Source organism: Phyllostomus hastatus, unplaced genomic scaffold (assembly GCF_019186645.2).
Source record: "Phyllostomus hastatus isolate PE091 unplaced genomic scaffold, TTU_PhHast_1.1 phas_contig_1162, whole genome shotgun sequence".
In the NCBI taxonomy this organism is placed as follows: Eukaryota; Metazoa; Chordata; class Mammalia; order Chiroptera; family Phyllostomidae; genus Phyllostomus; species Phyllostomus hastatus.
This window is the reverse complement of record NW_025333537.1, coordinates 12,513,438-12,531,098: the sequence shown is the minus strand read 5'-3', so window position 1 is coordinate 12,531,098 and position 17,661 is coordinate 12,513,438. Positions and strand designations below refer to the sequence as shown.

At 65.0% G+C, this 17,661-nt stretch overlaps 1 protein-coding gene across 1 annotated transcript in view; it reads right to left on the bottom strand.

The window, feature by feature from the left end:
* The window catches only part of TMEM132C (transmembrane protein 132C), a 130,889-nt gene extending 119,706 nt beyond the window's left edge, over positions 1–11,183 (bottom strand). The window contains exon 1 of the mRNA XM_045844671.1: positions 11,084–11,183. Within this exon, the coding sequence (XP_045700627.1) occupies positions 11,084–11,168 (85 nt within the window). The 5' untranslated portion in view covers positions 11,169–11,183. The remainder of the gene's footprint in view (positions 1–11,083) is intronic.
* Between the last annotated feature and the right edge of the window lie 6,478 nt (positions 11,184–17,661).

Here is a 17,661-nt window from a genome sequence, read left to right as displayed (position 1 = left end):
CAATTCCTGCTCGGGTCTGCAGGCTCTTTTCCGGGCCTGAAGGCTGCAGTTCTGGGCCCCACCAGCAGGGCGGCGTGCCCACCCACAGCACGCGCCACTTGTGCAGGTTCTAGTCTGAAATGACAGAAGCTCAAATCTCCTCTGGGGCACGGGGCGCGGGTTGTGCGCCCCCCAGAACCCGGGGGGCCCTGGGCCATTCCCAGCGCTGCTCAGTGCTTCCTGCTGGGAAAGGGGAACGTGACGTCTGTCTTGTCGGATGACCCCCAGGAGGCAACGTTCCAACCTCCCTCGTCCTCCTGGCTTGCGGAGGACAGATTAGGGTTCTTGAGGAAGGGTCTCCCCTCTGGGGGCGGCAGCGGGGAAACACCTGGGGGTCTTGTGGGCTTATTTCAAGAGGGCGTTTCCGTTCCGGGCCGGGAAACGCTGCCTGAGGCCTGGGTTTGCGGACTAGAGCCTGGGGGATATCGTGGTCTGGGCCCACCCAGCACCCGACTGAGGAGGCCGCTACCCCGATAACTCGGTGGGGCTGTGTGTCACGTGCCACGCCAGCTCACGTGGCCGCAAAGCACGGTCCCCGCTCTGTCCACGGTTAAGGAATCGGTCTTCCCCCTCGTCCAGACGCCCCGGTTCCGAGTCACAGAGCAAAGGGTGCGAGCAAGGGACGGAAATCGCGAGAGCCAAACCCCGGCCGGGTACCGGCCCTTCCTGCCGTGCCCCCTCCCCCGCCCCCCGCGGCGGCCACACCCCGGGCCAGCGTGCACCCCAGAGCAACGACGAGACAGGGCGAAACACACAAGGGCGTGCAAACACCTTATCAGCGATGTGCTTATTTAAATATTTGGCAGGGGAATGCAATTAGCATGTAAAGTGGCGACTTCCACGGAGAGGACGGCTCCGGGCAAAGCTCCGACGGAGAGGCGAGATCTGAGATAGGGCGGCGCTCGCTAAGAGGCGGAGGCGCAGATAACGCTCTACTGTACAGCAGAAATTAGGGAGATTCGTCACGGGGCAGACTGCAAACCTCAGAAGGCCGACTCCCAGCTTACAGGCCGTGCTTCTGCCTTTGAAGACGGGCACGCTTCCGGGACACCCTCCCAAACGAGTTTCCAGAGGACTGTGTGAGTGTGAGTTGAGTGTGAGTGTGTGTGGCTGCACCCACAAACCAAGCGCCTGTGTCCCGGAGAAAAGTGTGAAGTCCCCTTCACGGACGGAGCTGTTCCGTTGACTCGCAAAGGGGAGCACTAACAGGCCGTTACCGCGGAGACGGGTTCGCTCCTCTCCCAACTACGGGTTTAGGTTCCTTGTGCCTGAGAAGTGACGTCGAGTCCGGAGGGTGTGCACGCCCGTGTGTGTGTGTGTGTGTCTGTGTGTGTGTAAGAACTTTCCTCAGAAGCGACACAGCCCAGAAGGGCCGGTTTTGCCAGGGGCCACGGACGCGGTGGGGAGAAGCAAGATGCCTGTCATCTTTCCTTCCAGTGCCACTGAAGGGAGCCGGTCACCTGGCGAGTGACACGCCGGCCAGTGCAGGCTGAGGGGGCTCTGGGGGCTCCCCTGCCCCGAGGAGAAGGGCACCGGACACAGAGACGTCTCGGCGCGCGGTCCTGCAGCTGGAGAGGCACAGGGTTTCCCTAAGAAGGCAGCAGTGAAATCCGTGCGGGTAAGACTACAGACGTCCGTATTCAGAATAGCTCTGTCCGACGCCCTTGGGGGGCGACCAAGGGGGCGATGGGTCCCGCTGTCCGGTGTCCAGTGTCACAGACGGAGTAGTGAGGGGATGGCAGCTGCTCGGACTGGGGAGGCGGAAGTGTCACGGCCTCACTGGGGTGGGGGCGGCCACCAGGTGTTGGAACCTGAGGGACTGAGGCGGGGCAGGCGGGAGGGTGGCCTGGCGAGGAGACAGGAGCGGGGGCCACGGATACGGGAAGGGGGACATCTGGGACGAGCCTCCTGTGGCGGGGGCAGGACTGGGGCCGCAGCGGGCACTCTCCGTGTGTACGATGTGGCGGCGTGTGAAGGGCAATGTCCCGGCTCTGTCCCCAAGAGCCGTGAGCACGTCTGGCCCCCGGGCTTTGGTTTCTAAACACCGCTGTCACTAAAGGGGACGGAGCTGATTCTAGGCCTGGGGCTGGGGAATTCCAAGGCGAGCCTCGTACCCAGAAGGGAGGGAATTGCTTGAAGAATCGTGAAGACGTGTCAGAGAGCCCGAAGCCACGGGAAAGCAGCCCCCCGGCCGATGGGGGGCGGGTGCCCTGAGCACCGGAGGAACAGACAGTAACCGTAGCGAAACACAAGCCGCAGAGGAGGAACACGAGGCGTGAGCCCGCTCTGTTCACCAGTTCACAAGTGAAACACTGAAATCCTACTGAGGAACCGGATACTGACATCGCCTCCAAACACTTTTTTTCTTTCACAAAGTACTTACTAATTTCAACATGAGTCAGAGCAACTCCACAGCAGACGAGCCCGGCAGACACCCCCGAATCCAGTGACCCAAGAGACCCTCGTCAATATTGCAGCGGGGTTCAATCACGCGTCACCTGATTGAACCCCTGTTCAATCACATGCAGCCCCCGGGACACGCCAGCCAGGGGCGCGCCCTCGGGAGCCGGCAATCGTGAGGAACCGTCACGCAGACCCACACGGAGGGACCGGCCACACCGTTGCCAGCCCCCAATCTTCCCGAGGGCCGATGCCATGAAATTCAAGGGCACACCGGAGAGGCCGACCGTGGCACGGCAGAGGTGACGCAGGCAAGAGGGCACAGCGCCCCGGGGTCTGAGGACCGGGGGAGGTGGTGACGTAGCACGCTGGGGCCCTGACCTGGAGGTTCCACTGTGCTTTGTGGGAGCACGTCGCCGCTGGCAAGGAGACACTCCCAGTCTTCAGGGTGTCCCCGTGCATTCGGTCAGGGACTCTGGGGTGGCCCCGGGGACGACGGTGCTAACTAGGCACTTGTTCCGGAAACGTCTCTGTCTCTCCAAACAAGAGCAACAAGTGTCCACCCATGTGTTCTCCGCTGCCTGCGAGTGAGCTGTGCCTGTACGCACGGCCGTGTCTGCAGGAAACGGGGCTGGGCTTAGACGGTTCTGGAACCTTCCGTGGTGGCTGCTTACGGAGAGAACGAAAAACTCAACGCCGGGCGTCGGAAGGTAAGAAGCCGTGGGCAACGGTCACCACCAGATGGGGCAAGAGAGGGGGCGCTACTGAGCCCAGTGAGAGCAGGGTCTCGGCCAGGGGCCCCCGACAGGAGCTAGTCTCGGGGACAGAGGGACAAGGGGCAGCAGCAAGTGGGGAATGAATACCCGCCTCTCCCTTCTCTCGCTCCCCAACCTGGGGCCGGCGCCCCCACAGCCTGCCTCCAGGGGCGACCCAGCAGGCCCAGGCCCCGCCCTCCGCGGGGGAGGGCGCCCCGGGACACCGAGGATGGAGAAGAATGGAGGTTGTATCTGCAATGTGGGCAAATGGCGGGGGAAAGGGCCAAACATACGCTATCGGCCCACTGGAGCCTTTTCAGGATCTCGGAGGGCCAGATGCGCTTCCCCAGGCCCGCCGCACAGGTCTGTCTGCACCCCGGGGCTCCGTGGGGCGCAGGACTGAGCGAGCCCAAGGGGCACCCCGGGGCAGGGGCTGACCCAGGCGGCCCCGAGCACCCGGCCTCCTCCCTGCCTCGCGCCTGCACCTGCTGAGGGAGGCCGCGGTCCCGACCTGGTGAATCCAGACCCCCCCCACCCCGTGGGGCCCGGCCTTTGCCTCCCCCACCTGCCTCCGCCCTGCTCTGCCTCTGAGGCTGAAGGCAGGGCTGGCTTGACAGGCGAGTGATAAATGGTGTTTGTTTATCCTTGGCTCCGGCAGGTACGGCACAGACTCAATTAGGAAAGCGTGTCTCCATCGCCTGCGTGAATGCAGCTCCCGGGCCGGTGGAGGTGGGTCCTGGGGCGCAGACAGAGGCGACTGGTGGGCGTGGCCGCTCTCCGCCCCACCCCCCCCCGTGCCGCCCACGCGCCCGAATCGGAGACGCAGAGGTATTGATTTCTTCCTCTTGCTCCAGTCACTCGCCCTTTCCTTGGGAGTGGGGCCCCCGTTTTCCCCTGCACCCCACTTTCCGCCCTTACGACGCCTCCACGGCTCCCAACCGGAATGAGCCGAGCACCCCGGCACTCACAGACCCGGCGGGTTGGTTGGGACGAGGCTCAGGAAGCAAAACCAGGCCCAGGGGGACCCAGCACGGCGTTTCCACGGGGCCTCGGGGGAAGGACAGCCGGCCCCTCAAGGGTGTGACCTCGGAGCTGCCCAGAGCCACCCCACAGAGCCTAAAAATGACACAGCACCAAGAAAAGAACTGAAAGAAGAATTCTGATGTCGTAACTGAACACCCGACCTGACGCATTTATCCCGCCCACCTTTTCCTTTTCTTTCCTGCGACGCCGCGGCTCCGACAGACGCCACCGCCGGAGCTGGGCTTCTCTGCGTCTGCCCCAGCCGCCGAGGCTGACGGGCTGGACGCTCTCACGCACATTGGCCCACGGCCGTCTCCACGCAGCCGGCGGGGGCGCTGTCTCGGGGCCCCCAACTCCAACCCCCCGTTTCCCACGGAGACAAAACCGGGGTTCCACGCCCCCTCTGTCCACGGTGTGAGTTGCTGTGGCTGTCGTTTCGGCTTAAAATCATCACAAAGCTGGAATCCACGAAAGGGCAGCTTTCCGTTCCATGTGCTGGGGGTGGGGGGGCTGTCTTCGGGGTCCCAAGTTCACTCTGCGAGTGAGGGGCTCCGTGGGGGCCTCCAAGGCCTCTGCTCACTGGCTGGCAGAGGCCCAAGGAGGCGGGGCGTGACATCCAGGCTCCTGCAGCCTGGGGGTCCCGGGGAACAGCGAGGAAACTCAGCCCAAAGCGAACCTGGCAAGGAGGGGCCCCAAGGGGGGGAAGCCAGCACCTTCCAGAGGTGGCCTGATGCCCTGCTGCCGTCACCAGGCAGAGGCGGCTGAGCGGCGGCTGCCTCCGGGCCCCAGCAGGGTGGGGCTCGCGCAGGCCTCTGGCTCGGTGATAAGGAGCTCCCTCGTTATCCCCAGTGGCGGCTCCCGTGGCGCGGGCCACGCGAGGGGTGTGGAGGAGGAAAGAGGAGAAAACACGTCCCCCGGAGAACACGCGGTCTCCGGCGCCGCGTCTGGGGCGGGCCCGGGACCCCAGACCCCGGCAGATGGTGCCTCACACCCCTCTCCCGCCCCCCAGGCCCACCCTTGATGGAACGGGGGGGGGGGAATGGGCACGCCACGGGGGACACGGGACCCGTCGTTCGGGGCAGCAGCGCCTCGCGGAAGCCGTGCTGCCTCGGACGCCGGCGGGCTGTACTCCACCTCGGGCCTCCCCGTGCCGGCAGCTTCCAAACCCCCGAGGGCACAAACGCTCCGTCCCGCTCCGCACGTGAGCGGCAGGCAGAGCCCAGGCGTGCGGAGAAACAGCTTCGGGGCCTCAGAAGCGCCCACTCAGGAGCCGGCATGAGCCAATTAAACAACTGCTACCCCTCCTCAAAGTGCCTACAGACAACGTCCCATTGAAAAGCATCCTCAGTCACACGCAGGACAGAGGATGCTCGCGTGCGAGATGCATTACAGGTAGAGGAAAAACATGGGGGGGGGCGTGTGTGTGCGGTTCTAACACCGCACCTAAGGCAGTGTAACGTAATTCCAACGCAGGCCTCGGTTCGTCGAAGATGTATTTCGGAAGCCATAAGGCAATGACTAAAACTTACAGAAATATAATAATAATTTAAGAGACGTCATAATAACATGTAAGCAGATGTCACAATGAGCCAATACGGAGATAAAACTGAATGATAAAAAAAAAGCACATTCCATTAAAAAAGGAGCCAGGAAGAGGGGAAGAAAGGGCAAAGAGGGGATGGAACACCGAGAAAACAACTGTATCGGTGACTGCATTAAATGTAAGTGGTCTAAACACAGCGGAGAAGAGAGAGAGACTATCGGGCTGGGCCGACGGGCAGCACTCCGCCACACGCTGCTTACAAACAACCAACACAGACACAAGGTTGCAAACGAAGGACAGGAGGGAGACCACAAGGCAAACCCCCGTCAGAAGGAAGCTGAGGCGGCTACATTGATCTCGGATGAGACGGACGTCAGGGCTAGAAGTCTCTTCCAGAACCGGGAGGGACACTCTGCGACGATCCAGGAGTCGTCTCCCCAAGGAGACGCACCTCTCAGCGTGCACGCACCCGAGACAGGCTTTCCCAGCGCGGGAAGGAGGAGCCAACACAACGGAGACGAACACCAGCCAAACCCACGAACTAGCTGGAGATTCTGACGCCCCCCGCCCAGAGACAGACCCCGCACAACGGCGGCCGGTCGGCAGGGACGGGCAGCACCTGGGCGTCACTGTCGGCATCTGGAGGGCCGTGGGGCCCCGGGTCAGGCACGGGCTTCTGAGAGGTGGCAGCGAAGGGCGAGGAGTAAGAGGAAGAGATTTGATGTGTTAAACCGCATTAAAGTCAGCGCACTCGGCTCTCCCGCAGACACACACCGGGAAGGAAGCCTGTGCAAACACGGCGCCGCTGAAGGACTCGCATCCATAATACATGAGGCGCCCTCCGAGATCGGTGACAGGACAGTAACAGGCAACGCGAGAAACTGGCAGAGGCTTGAAAAAGCCGTGTGCCACCCACAAAGGAATACAATGGCAAGTGCCCACGAGAAAGGGTCCTCCTCCCCTTCGGTCCTGCAGGGGAGAGTGGAAACCTCGAAGAAATACCACGAGGCACCTGTTAAAACTGCTAAAAAAAAAATCACACAGAACAACGCGGCCAACATTCCAGGGGCCGCAGGTCAGCACTGGCGGGGCCCCTTTCGTCTTACTTGCAGGGGGGACGCATGGTGCCGCCCCGTGGGAAAAGAGTCTGCGGTTTCTGATAACGCCGCCCGGCAACCCCAGTCCCGGGGTTTCACCCCAAACAAAGGAAAACCCACAGGCACAGGGCGCAGCCTGTGGGCAGAGACGTAGTCACTGTTCCCATCACTGCCACAGAGAGGAAGCAACCCAAAGGTCCTTCAGCCAGGAAGCGGATAAACCAGGGGTGGGGCCCCCGCCCAGCGGGACAGCTGGCGCGGGGATTACTGGGGTTCAACGGGGACGCACCACGGGCCTCGGGGGGAGCCCCAAACACACTGCACTGAGTCCGAGATGGAAGATTCCGGAGCTGCACGGGGACCAGTCCTATGTTTATGGAATTAGGAGGCAAAACCGTGGGGACAGGGCCAGTCCGCGGTGGCCAGGGCCCGGGGGAGGGGTCCGGGGGGTGACGGGGGTGCTCTGTGACTCAGCCGCAGTGGCGTTTACTCACCTGTGTGCATGTGTCAAAACCTGGAACTCCAGGCGCCGAGGGGTGACTCTGACTGCAATGCAAATTACACCTTAATAAACCTGACTTCGAAACAAAGTAGGCTGCTGCAAAAATATTCTATCAATCAGACTTTCCGCTGAATCCATTAATTCCGTAATGTTCCCTTGCACTGCAATTAACACGCCAAAGACGCGCTCCTATTGCCCTCGCTGCTCATGACTATGGATGGGGGAGCGTCTCCTGCCCCCCCCCCCCGCCCCCAGGCTCGGCTGTAACCTCGGCGGGGCGGGCGGAGGCGCCGACTGCCAGTGTGACTGGGGGTTCTGAGTGCTTCCCCGCCCGGCTCCGCCGCCGCCCCAGCTGACAGTGAGTCCCAGACGAGCCGGGAAGAGCTGGAGGCAGGAAGGGGCCGGGAGGGAAGGCGGGGGGTGCGCGGGGACCTGAATACGCCCCACCCCGGGGCACACACAGGCTCCGCTTTGGTGCGGTGGCGCCGTGGGGCAGGGGTGCCGAGGCTGGCACAGCACCCGCGCTCCGAAGGGAAGTCATAAATCTGGGGTTTTCTGTGTGAATGCAAGCCCCCCATCTGGGGCGCCCATTCACTTCTGTTTCTCGAGGGCGCCGTGCGGACAAAACGGTGCTTGTGGGCAGGCGGTGACGTGTCCCAGCCCTGGGGGGGGACCTGGGCGGCGCACACACAGAGGGAGCGCGAGGTGGGCCCCCAGCCCGGGGGTTAACAGGACGGCCTCTGAGACATGGGAGTCCCTCGAAGACGCCTGGGGGGGGGGCGGGCGTTTCCAGGTGAAGGGCAGGGAGGGGCGTGTGCGGAGGACCTGTGCCGCGAGCACAGGACGGACAAGGGGCCACTGTCCCCAGTGGCCCGGGGGGCGGCGCGTGTGCAGGCCCAGGAAGGACCCCGTCCCCCGATCTCCCCCCTCCCCCTGCTCAGGACACCGGCCGCAGGCCCGGTCCCCTCCAGTGAGAAACTCGGAATCCCGGAGCTCGGACAACCCCACGGGGCTTTGTTTTTTAACTCGCCGGGTGGCCAACACTGGTCCCGAGTAAAACGAGGCTTTTGGTGGCCTTTACCCCCCTTCGTGTGAACACAGGCACGTGCCACACAAAATTCCCATGTCTGCCACTGCCGGGCACAACCCCGCACCGGCGTGGGGCATCATACGACACGTGTGGGGCCCCACGCCTGGACCTGCCTCACCTAGCCACGGCCGACCTTGCCGTGCCAAGACCTCGGTAGCCCCGAGTCTCCAGACACGGGTGGCCCCACGGGTTTCGGAAGAGAGGTGGTGGTTGTGAACCGCCCTCCCAGGGGTCCCCGGTGCGACAGGGAGCAGCCGCCAGCATCTCGGCCCCACGACACACTTCCTGCGCTCCGTCTGGGCTCCTGGCTCAACCCTTGCCTCCAGGACGTGTCGGCGCACCCGCCGCGCCTGCCCGCACCCTTGGGACTCCTCCCCGGGGGGTGTAGGAGGCCTCCCACGAGCGGCAACCACCCCGAACCCCGGCGAACCGCAGAGCCTCTGAGTCCACAGTCAAAAGTAAACATACGGTCGGCATTAAAAATTGATCAGTGGTTTCAAGGATTCCAGAAATTAGCACTTAATCCTCGGGCTGGAAGAGCCAGAGACGCCTGTTTTTTTGTTTTAAGACAGCGCACGTTTCAACAAGGGCCAGAGCCCTCCCTGCACCCGCGGCCCACATCTCACCGGTGGCGGTGTCGGAGCGGGCCGGAGCGGGCCGGAGCGGGTCGGAGCGGGCCGGAGCGGGCCGGACCGGGGCTTCCGGTCGGGACAGACAGCGAGGAAAACGGTGCAGAGCGCAGGTTGCAGACTAGCAGGTCCCCAGACCACGTGGCGAGGACAAGCAGGAGAGAACCGCCCCCCCCCCGCCCCCACCAAGGTTTGTACTAAGCCAGCGGGAGGGGGCGGCTCTGGGGACAGGGTGAGGCCTCGGGGTCCCGTTATCTCTGGGCCCCCAACCCTGGCTGTGCGAGTACCCCCCCAAACACAGTTCCCAGCTCCCCTTTCCGACCACACTGCTCCCCCAGCCCCCCCTCCTGGGCTCTTGAGCCAGACACCCCTCTAACCCAGACCCAGAATTCTCCAGATGGGGTGGGGGGAGGATGCGAGCTTTAATTTCAAAGAGCCTGAAAGTACCTTTTAACAAGCACCGTCAGCATGCAGAGGTCCCGGCTGATCAAACCCCCTCCTAGAGGTGGGGGGACACCTGGCGGGTGGGGGGTGCTGCCACCCCTGGCGCGGCGTCCAAGGGCCGCAACTGCTCCTACCGAGTGCTTCGCATCCTCTGGCCGGTATCACCCAACAACCGCTGGGAAGTACTGGGGGGAGGGGGTTTGTTTGTGGACCGCCGCGCTCCGTCTGGGGAAACGGAGTCTCGCACACGACGGCACCCACAGCCAACAGCGGAACGAAGGCGCTGGCTTCCGGAAAGGGCCGCCCTTTCAAGCCGAGCAGAGAAGTACCCCCTCCACACACGCACTCGCGTGCACGCACACACCTGCTCACCTGCAGCTGGGGGGCGGGGGGGGGGCGGGCAGGCACCCTGCTTGAAGGAACCATTCCGCCCCGTCGGTGTGTGTCTGAGAAGCTGCAGCTTCGAGCACAGAGGATTCCTCCGGAATTTAAGGCTGCGCGCAAGGACTTCTGGAAAGCAAGCGCTACTTGGCACCTCCTGGGGCGGCTCGTCCCTCCGGACCGGACCTTCCCGGGTCCTTCCAGCCCGACGCTGAGCTCCGGGAGGGAGAGGCCGGGCTCTCTCCCAGGGGGAGGTGGCTGGTGGGCCCGGGGCGCAGGAGACTCACCTGGGGGTCCTGGAGGGGGACCAGCGCAGAGCGGGCGCGGACAGCGGTGGCAGGTGGCGCCCTCTGGGGTCTCCGAGCCGACTCCGCGGCCAGCCGCGCGCGCCGCCCGTCTCCCTGCCCGCGGCCCCGCGCCCGCTGCTCCCGCCTCGGGGGCCACCCCGCCCGCCCCTCGGCCCCGGGGCCGCCCGGACCGCACGCACAGAAAACCGCCTGACGAAACGACAGCAACGGCGGCCTCCATGAGTTCTCCCCGGGCCGCGCTGTCGCTGACCGGGTCCCTTCAGCGTCAAGCGCGCTGGGCATTCCCGTTGCAGAGGTGAGGAGACTGAGGGAGGGGACCTGGGACCCCACAGGGAAGCCGGTCTGGGTCCCACAGGCGTCCCCGCCCTCGCGTACCCCCAAACTCGGGGGGCCCCGGGGTCCACGTCCTGCCAAGCCGAGGGCTCCGGGTGCTGCGCGTCGAGCGCGCGTCCCTCCGTGGGCCGAGGTGGGTTCCTCAGCCCCCCGGGCTGGGGAGGGGGTGCCCGGGCCCCTTGGGCCCTCCTGGGTCGCCAGGCCCCGCAGACGCGGCAGGGGCGCGGAGGCGGGGGCAAAGCAGCCGGGTGCCCGCGGCTGAGCCCCCAGGTCCGCAGCGGAGCTGCGCTGGGTTCAGTCCTCACCGAGCTAAGTGGGGACAGACACAGTGTCCCTTAGCCACGCCCCCCGCCCCGAGAAGCTCCGGAATCTGCCCCAAACCCACGTCCGCGGTGCGCGGCTGGGGAAGGGGGCAGCCCCGCGCTGCCACAGGCGCTCCCGGTGGGGCCGGACCAGCGCCCTCGCCAAGGTGCTCACGACACCTCGCCTTTCGGCTCCCCCGTCCGGGCTCCCGGGACCGCCGCCCGCCGCGGCCTTACCTCTGCCCAGCAGCGCTCCCAGCACCAGGCTCAGCGCCCCGCACAGCGGCGCCGCGGGCCCGGGGGCCGCGCCGTCGAAGCGCATCCTGCGTCCGGCAGCTCAGGCCGCCCGCCGCCCGCCTGGGGCGCAGCGCCCGCCAGCCGATCCCGCCGGCTGTCCCATGTCCCGGGGCGACCCCGGCAGCGAGTCGGCCGGCGCGGCGCGGCGCGGCTCGGGTGGCGGCGCCCCGCCCTGCCGGGTGCGAGCCGCGGCGCCTCCGGATCCCGCGGCAGCGAGCGTTCTGGCCGGGACAACTTTTCTCCAGCCTCCGCCGCAGCCGCGGCCGCTCCGCCCCCGGCCCGCCCCCGGCCGGGCCCGCCCCCGCCACCTCGGGCCCCGCCCTCGGGCCCGCCCCCGCCGTCGCAGGCCCCGCCCCCAGGCCGGGCCCGGGGCCCTCTGCGGCTGCGGAGAAGGAAGGTCGCTCCCCGGGCCGCGAGCGGCGGGGTGCGGCGTCCCCCCGGGCCTCGGCGGCAGAGACGCCCGAAAGCGGACGCGGGGGGAGGGCAGCGGGTCGCACCCCGGGGCCGCCCAGCTATTGGCAGCCCCCCGCCTCCGCGACCCGGCGATCTCGGCGCAGGTGCCCGAGGTGGAGCGGGACCCTTCCCCTCCCGCCCTCTGGTGGTCGCCGAGGCCCGCCGGTCATCCCTCCCGCTGCCTGAACTTCGGGTCGTGCCCCGGTTTTTCTGTTTGGCCTGGAGAGCTGGGGGCGTGGAGCTACAAAGTCCCGGGCAGCTGGCGCAGAAGGAGCTCCCGGCGGCGAGGGGCGAAGCGCAGAGCCGTGCGAAGCGGGACCTGGGCTTGAGAGGGGCGAGTGCCCGCCTGCGCGCGTCGGCGCGCGTGGGGCGGAAGACGGCAGCGGTCTCTCTGGGAGGGGCGCCGGGGCGCCGGAACGCCGGGCAGGCTCCTCTGTCACCGTGTGTCGTTTCATAGTGTTGGGATGCTCCCCGTGTGTGTTTATTAACTGTTGCCGGGGCGGGGAGGGGGGATCCGCTCCGGGCCAGCCCTGCTCGCGCGCTAGGCGTCGCCCTGCGAATCCAGACAGGGCGGGCCCGCACCGGCCGTGCCACTCGGCGCCCGCCCTTCGTGGTTCCCCTCGGACCTCCCGGCGCGTCCGCCCTCCCCGCCGGGCCCCGTTTACTCGCCTGCGGGGCTGGTGTGGCCTCGCGATGATCTGAACCATCCCCGGGCAGGACCCCGACTCCCCTAGGGCTGCGACTGAAGGGCGGTCCGTTCAAGAACAGAGGCTTCGCCGGGAAAGCCCCAGCCGACGTCCCTCACCCCCCCCCCCGACCCCCAACCGGGGGCTCCCCCAAAACCTCTGCAGTGAGGACTCAGGAGGGAGAGGGTCTAGCGGCCCGGCTCTCGCCGGGGCTGGCTCAACCACCTCCGGAAGAGAAGCCCACCTGTGCTGTGGGTCATCGTCAGTGGTGGCCACTTGGACCCGGGAAGGATTTCAAATGAAAGAGAAAAAAACCACTTGACTGAGTAACGAGAGACAACAGTGAGAGAATCCGAGCCGCAGCAACCCCGTTTCTCAGGCCCCACCTCGGTTAAGGGGGAGCCTCGGGGCGGGGGACAAAGGCTTTGAGGGCTGGAACCGGCCCCCTGACTGCTCGGCTGGTGCGGGGAGAGGGCCGCTGGGGACACCAGCCAGGCCGCAGTGGGCGGCAGAAAGCCGGGGCTGACGGGCTCCGGCGGTGAGTTGGGCTCATTCCCACCGTCCGGTCTTGGGTTCGGGCCCTCGGGGCGGACCCGGCCCTGGGAAGCCGTCCTCAAGGAGAGCCCAGCTGCGAAAACGGAGGGCACACCCGCTCTGCAGTGTTATTCGTTAGCCTGGAAGTCACTGGAGAGTAAATACGTTCCATGTACAGGTTTCTAGCAAGAAAGACGACAGAGCTATTCTCCCTGGCGGAGGGGGCGGGGTCAGCTCCATCCTCCCTCCCAAGGGTCCGCTAACAGGAACAAAGACGCCCAATCATGCCCTCCACTCCCCCGGCCCCTCAAAAAAATAGTTCCTTTCCTCTCGGCCCAGAAGACTGCTGTCTCATCTGACAAAGCAAAGGCAGGTGCTAGGCCGGGACTCCAAGGCTCAAACAATGAGAAAGAGGAAGACGGGATGAGCCACCGTGGCCAATGCAACCACCGAGCAGGAGAGGGAGGGAAGGAGCGGCCGGGTGGCTGCCCCTCGCGGGCCGAGGGCGTGTGCCGTGCTCGGGGTCCCGCACCCCAGGTGCTCCCTCCACGCCGGCCCCAGGGAGGCCCGGGGACCGGGCCTTCTCCTCTGCAGACCTCACTTCAGGATCCGACCCTCTACCACCAGACCCTCCAACAACCGTGGGAAAAAGTTGCTTGCCAACCCAACCCAAACCAATCAAAGAGATGATGTGGCCAGTTCATCTTTGAAAGGAAAACCCACAGACAGAGAGGCGTGAACCTGGAGGCCTGGGGACTAACCGCTTCCTGGACTTACTTATTTTTAAAGGCATGTATTATTTAACCCCCAAACATTAACTCCTTAACTAGAATCACTTCCAGATGCTTCTCGGAACTTCGTGACAAACATCAGAGACGGCCAATCTCCTCAAAGGCTGGCTCTCTCGGAGCTCCCCGCGGGCCGCCGGCACATGGAGACAATTAGTGCGGGTTATAGGAGAGGAGGGTTATGGGAAGGGGAACCCGTCTGCTCCCCATGTGCCCAGGGCCCCCGAAGTCCAAGAGGCAACCCCAGAATCCTTTGTGTCCAGGATGCTAAGATTCCCAGTTCCTAATGTTGCCCAGCAGGGGGCGTGCGACTTGTGAACGTCCGCACAGGAGCTCCCCACGGGGCTGCCGCCAGCCGACGCACCTAGTGACAGGTGTATGTCACCGAGGGGGTGGGGAGCGGGGGCTACGTGTTGGCCTCACGAGGCAGCTATGGCCCTGCTGCGTGTCTGAGGGTGCGTTTGCTGTCGGAGACCGGGAAGAGGAAGAGGAGGAGGTGGGTGGGAAGAAGGAAGAGAGGGCGGAGGAGGGGGGTGTGCTAACGCTCCATGCCAGCGTTGCCCCTTCATTCGAACCCTCCCCCAGGCACCAACAGGAGTCCTGCTACCGTTCTCATGCATTCATCCAACCAACACTTGCTACTGCTTCCCCCTCGTCAGGCCCAGGTACGGGCGCCAGCAGTGAGCAAAACAGCCGGTGGCCGTGACCTTGTGGGTCTCAGGTTCTGGAAAACACACAAAAGAAGCAGACAGCTGAGCGCACCCTGTAAGACTGACCATGACACGGAGTGGGGGGGTCTGGTTTGGGGGAACGGCCGCAGGGAGGGGGGTGCCGTGAGTGGAAGAAGGGCGCTGCAGGCCGAGAGAACGGAAATCAGGGAGGGTACAGGGGGAAGGAGCACAGGTCTCGTTTTCTCGCCCTCCTTTCAGGGTCACTGGCCCCCTGGAGAACGCGGCCTCTAGGGGGCAGCAGAGGAAGCATGGGGTCCAATCAGGAGCCCGGGGGAAGGTGTCCTGGGGGTGCTGGGCGCGTGGGCTGCGGGGTAGCAGCAGCCCGGAAGCATCTCAGTGCTTGCCGCCACGTCCGTGGGGGGTGAGGCCTGACCTGCCCGCCCCCGGTGCCCAGCCCCGACGACGGGTACGGGCTCCAAGAACAAACCCGTGTCTGGTGAGTAACCACGGGGAAGCTGTCGATCACCAGCCCCATTTCACCTCCGAGGACACGGAGTCACACGTGGTGCCGCCGCTCCCCGCGCCGGTACGAGTCACAGTCACGACGACGATGCCAGTAAAGATGACCCTTAGGACGATAACACTGACCAGGTGCTTGCTACCTGCCAGACAGTTCTGTGAGCCAGCCCACCCTTGGGGCCCCATTCTACAGACAAGGAGACTGGTGCCACAGGGGCGAAGCAGTCTCCCCAGGCCCCCCGGCGAGGGAGCGGTGACTCTGAGACAGGGTCCGGGCCGTCTGAAGCCCGCCCTCCAGCGTATGTGTGCTCGGCCCTGCCCGCCCCTGGCTCCCGGCGCCAGGTGTCTGGGGCCCTGGCTTAGGGAGGTCTCGCTGGTGCACCTGTGTGCTCTGAGCCCTCACTGACAAAGCACCTGCCACGTGACTTCCAAATGGCACAAGAGCTGAGCTGTGGAAGCCTGAGGGGAGGCTGCAAAGGGAAGTGACCACACTGGTATTTTCCCAATCGTATGCGCTGCATCCTCATCCTCATCCTCATCCCCCCCCCCTCAACCGGGGACCGGGGATCGAACCCACCACCTTGGAGTATGGGGACGACACTCTAACCAGCAAAGCGACCCGCCCAGGGCCTTAATCTGCCTTCGAAGCCCCTGCTGGCCGACTGTGGTCAGCGTCCAGCCCGAGGTGCGGGGTTCCTCGCAGGTTTGCCCGTTTCTGGGGAGGAAGCAGGTGGAACCCTTACGTGGGACTGGCTGTTTCCGGCCGCGTCTCTCGCGCCCGGACGAGCCGGGTAACTAGGGGAGCGTTGCAGCTAGACTCTGCGTGCTGGTCTGAAACCTCTCTGATGGGCTGTTAAGGAGAGGATTGAGCTTCCAACGGAAAGCTGCCAAAACCGCGTTGTTTAGCCACTTGGAACAATGCAACGCCAGTCCCATTAATTTATGTGGGAACCAGCCCTGCTCCCCAGCCCGCCGGCTGCCTGTACTTACGTGGTTACAGGGTGAACAGTGCCCCCTGGTGGCGGCGAGCGGCATTTCCTGCTGGCGGTGGGGGCCCGGAAAAACGGCTTAGATGCCTGCGTTTCAGCCAAGTGCAGACCCATCCTAAGCGTGCCATGAACTTCAGCTGCGTTTCACACTGAGGGGTGTCCGTCTCCTCAAGCGGCAGCAGGGGTCACGCCTGGCCTCGGGACAGAGTCGTGATCCTTCCGGGGCGGGGGGGGGGGGCACCTTTGATGGGATTCCTTGCCTCCACTGAGCTCAGGAGGCCGACATCTGCTCTTTCTGGGGAGTTCAGAGGTTAATGCGCTGCCTGGCGGGGGCCAGGAGTGAGGCCGGTGGGGGGAGAAGGAGTCGCATCCCCCCGCCCCCACACTCATTCCGGCGCCCTGATGGGTACGGAGGGGGCTCCTGCGTGAGGGGAGGCCCCCGAGGGCGAGGGCGAGGCGTCTGTAATTTCGGAGCCTGAATGCAGGCCAATCGGGCTCCAGAAGGGGGCGTCGGAGGATCAGCAGACACCACCGCTGGCTCCCGGCAGCCGGCAGACGGGACTCGGGGACGGGCTGAGCGTTCGGGGAGGCCGCCAGCCAGCCCTGGACGGGGCGTCCAGAGAGGCGGGCGTGTCCGGCCCCCGCGTCCAGTTCCCGGAACGGGATTCCGCAAAGGGAACAGTGCCGGGGCGCGTGGCGGGGGTCAGCCTCCGCTGTGGCCGGGCGAGTGCCCCCCGGGTCCACTGTCACACAGGGGACAACGGAAAACGCTGCGTAAACCTCAAACAAAGGCCGGCCCGCCGGTGACCTTGAGCACACCGCTGGGACTCGGATCTGTGACAGCGCCACCTGAGGCGATCTCAGGGCCCATGGGACCCCTGACGTGGGAGTTTCCGTGGTGCAGCTTATTGGGGTTCAGGGATGGACCAGCGAGGCATCCCCAGGGGGCGCTGTTCTGTGGCGACCACCTGGAGTACACAGAGGGGAGGGGATGCATCTCTGGGACGCGCTGAGCCCTTCGAGCCAAACCCATCCCTGAAGGCAGCTCCGAGGCGGGGACTGAGCCCACTCTGCAGATGACAAAACCAAGGCCCAGAGAGGCTGAGTCACTTGCCCAGGGTCACACAGCCAGAAGGCGGCAGAGCGGGACACCGGCTCCTGGCCTGCCCAAATGCCCACGCCTGTGACTGTGCTCTCCCCTCCGTCTCAGCAAGGGGAGGGGGAAACACCCTCTTGGAGCCCCTGGAGGATGTTCTACCCATGGCAGACAGACACTCCCAGGTCTCAGCGGAGTTGACTTACTTCTCCATGAGGAGACGGGACCGTAAAACCAAGATGCTCAGAGGGAGCAGAGAATGGAGCCAGCAGGTGCCCGGGCTCCCGGCCACCTCCTGGAGCTTTTCCTTCGCACCGAGCCCAGGGGTCAGCCCGCGCCGCCAGCGAGCCAGCGCCGCAGACCCGCCCTGCCCCGGCCTCTGTCTCGGAAACCTGCGTCTGTTCGATAAGTTTTCACCAGCCCTGGGCTCCATTAGGCCGTTCGGCCAACTGGCCGACGCTGCCAGACGGCCACTCATAAGCCACAGATGTCTGATTCGTGGCTCCACCCATGTGGTCAGGCGACTAAAGGTGTCTGGTCAGTGCCTTTGGGCATGGGCTCTTGGCCTGCTGTCTCCTCGGAGTTAAAAACAGGCTTCGGCGTGAGCGCTCGAGTAATGGTGGGCGTGGGCCGCACCGGCCCGTATCTCGGATTCAACAGCATTCTCTCCCCTTAGTTCGAGTTAACAATGACCAGGCCGCCCTGCAACCAAGGGAGACAAGATCAACCTGGAAATCGCGACAGTCGCCTCGGTGACCAGGCGCAGATCCGCTCCAGGGCTG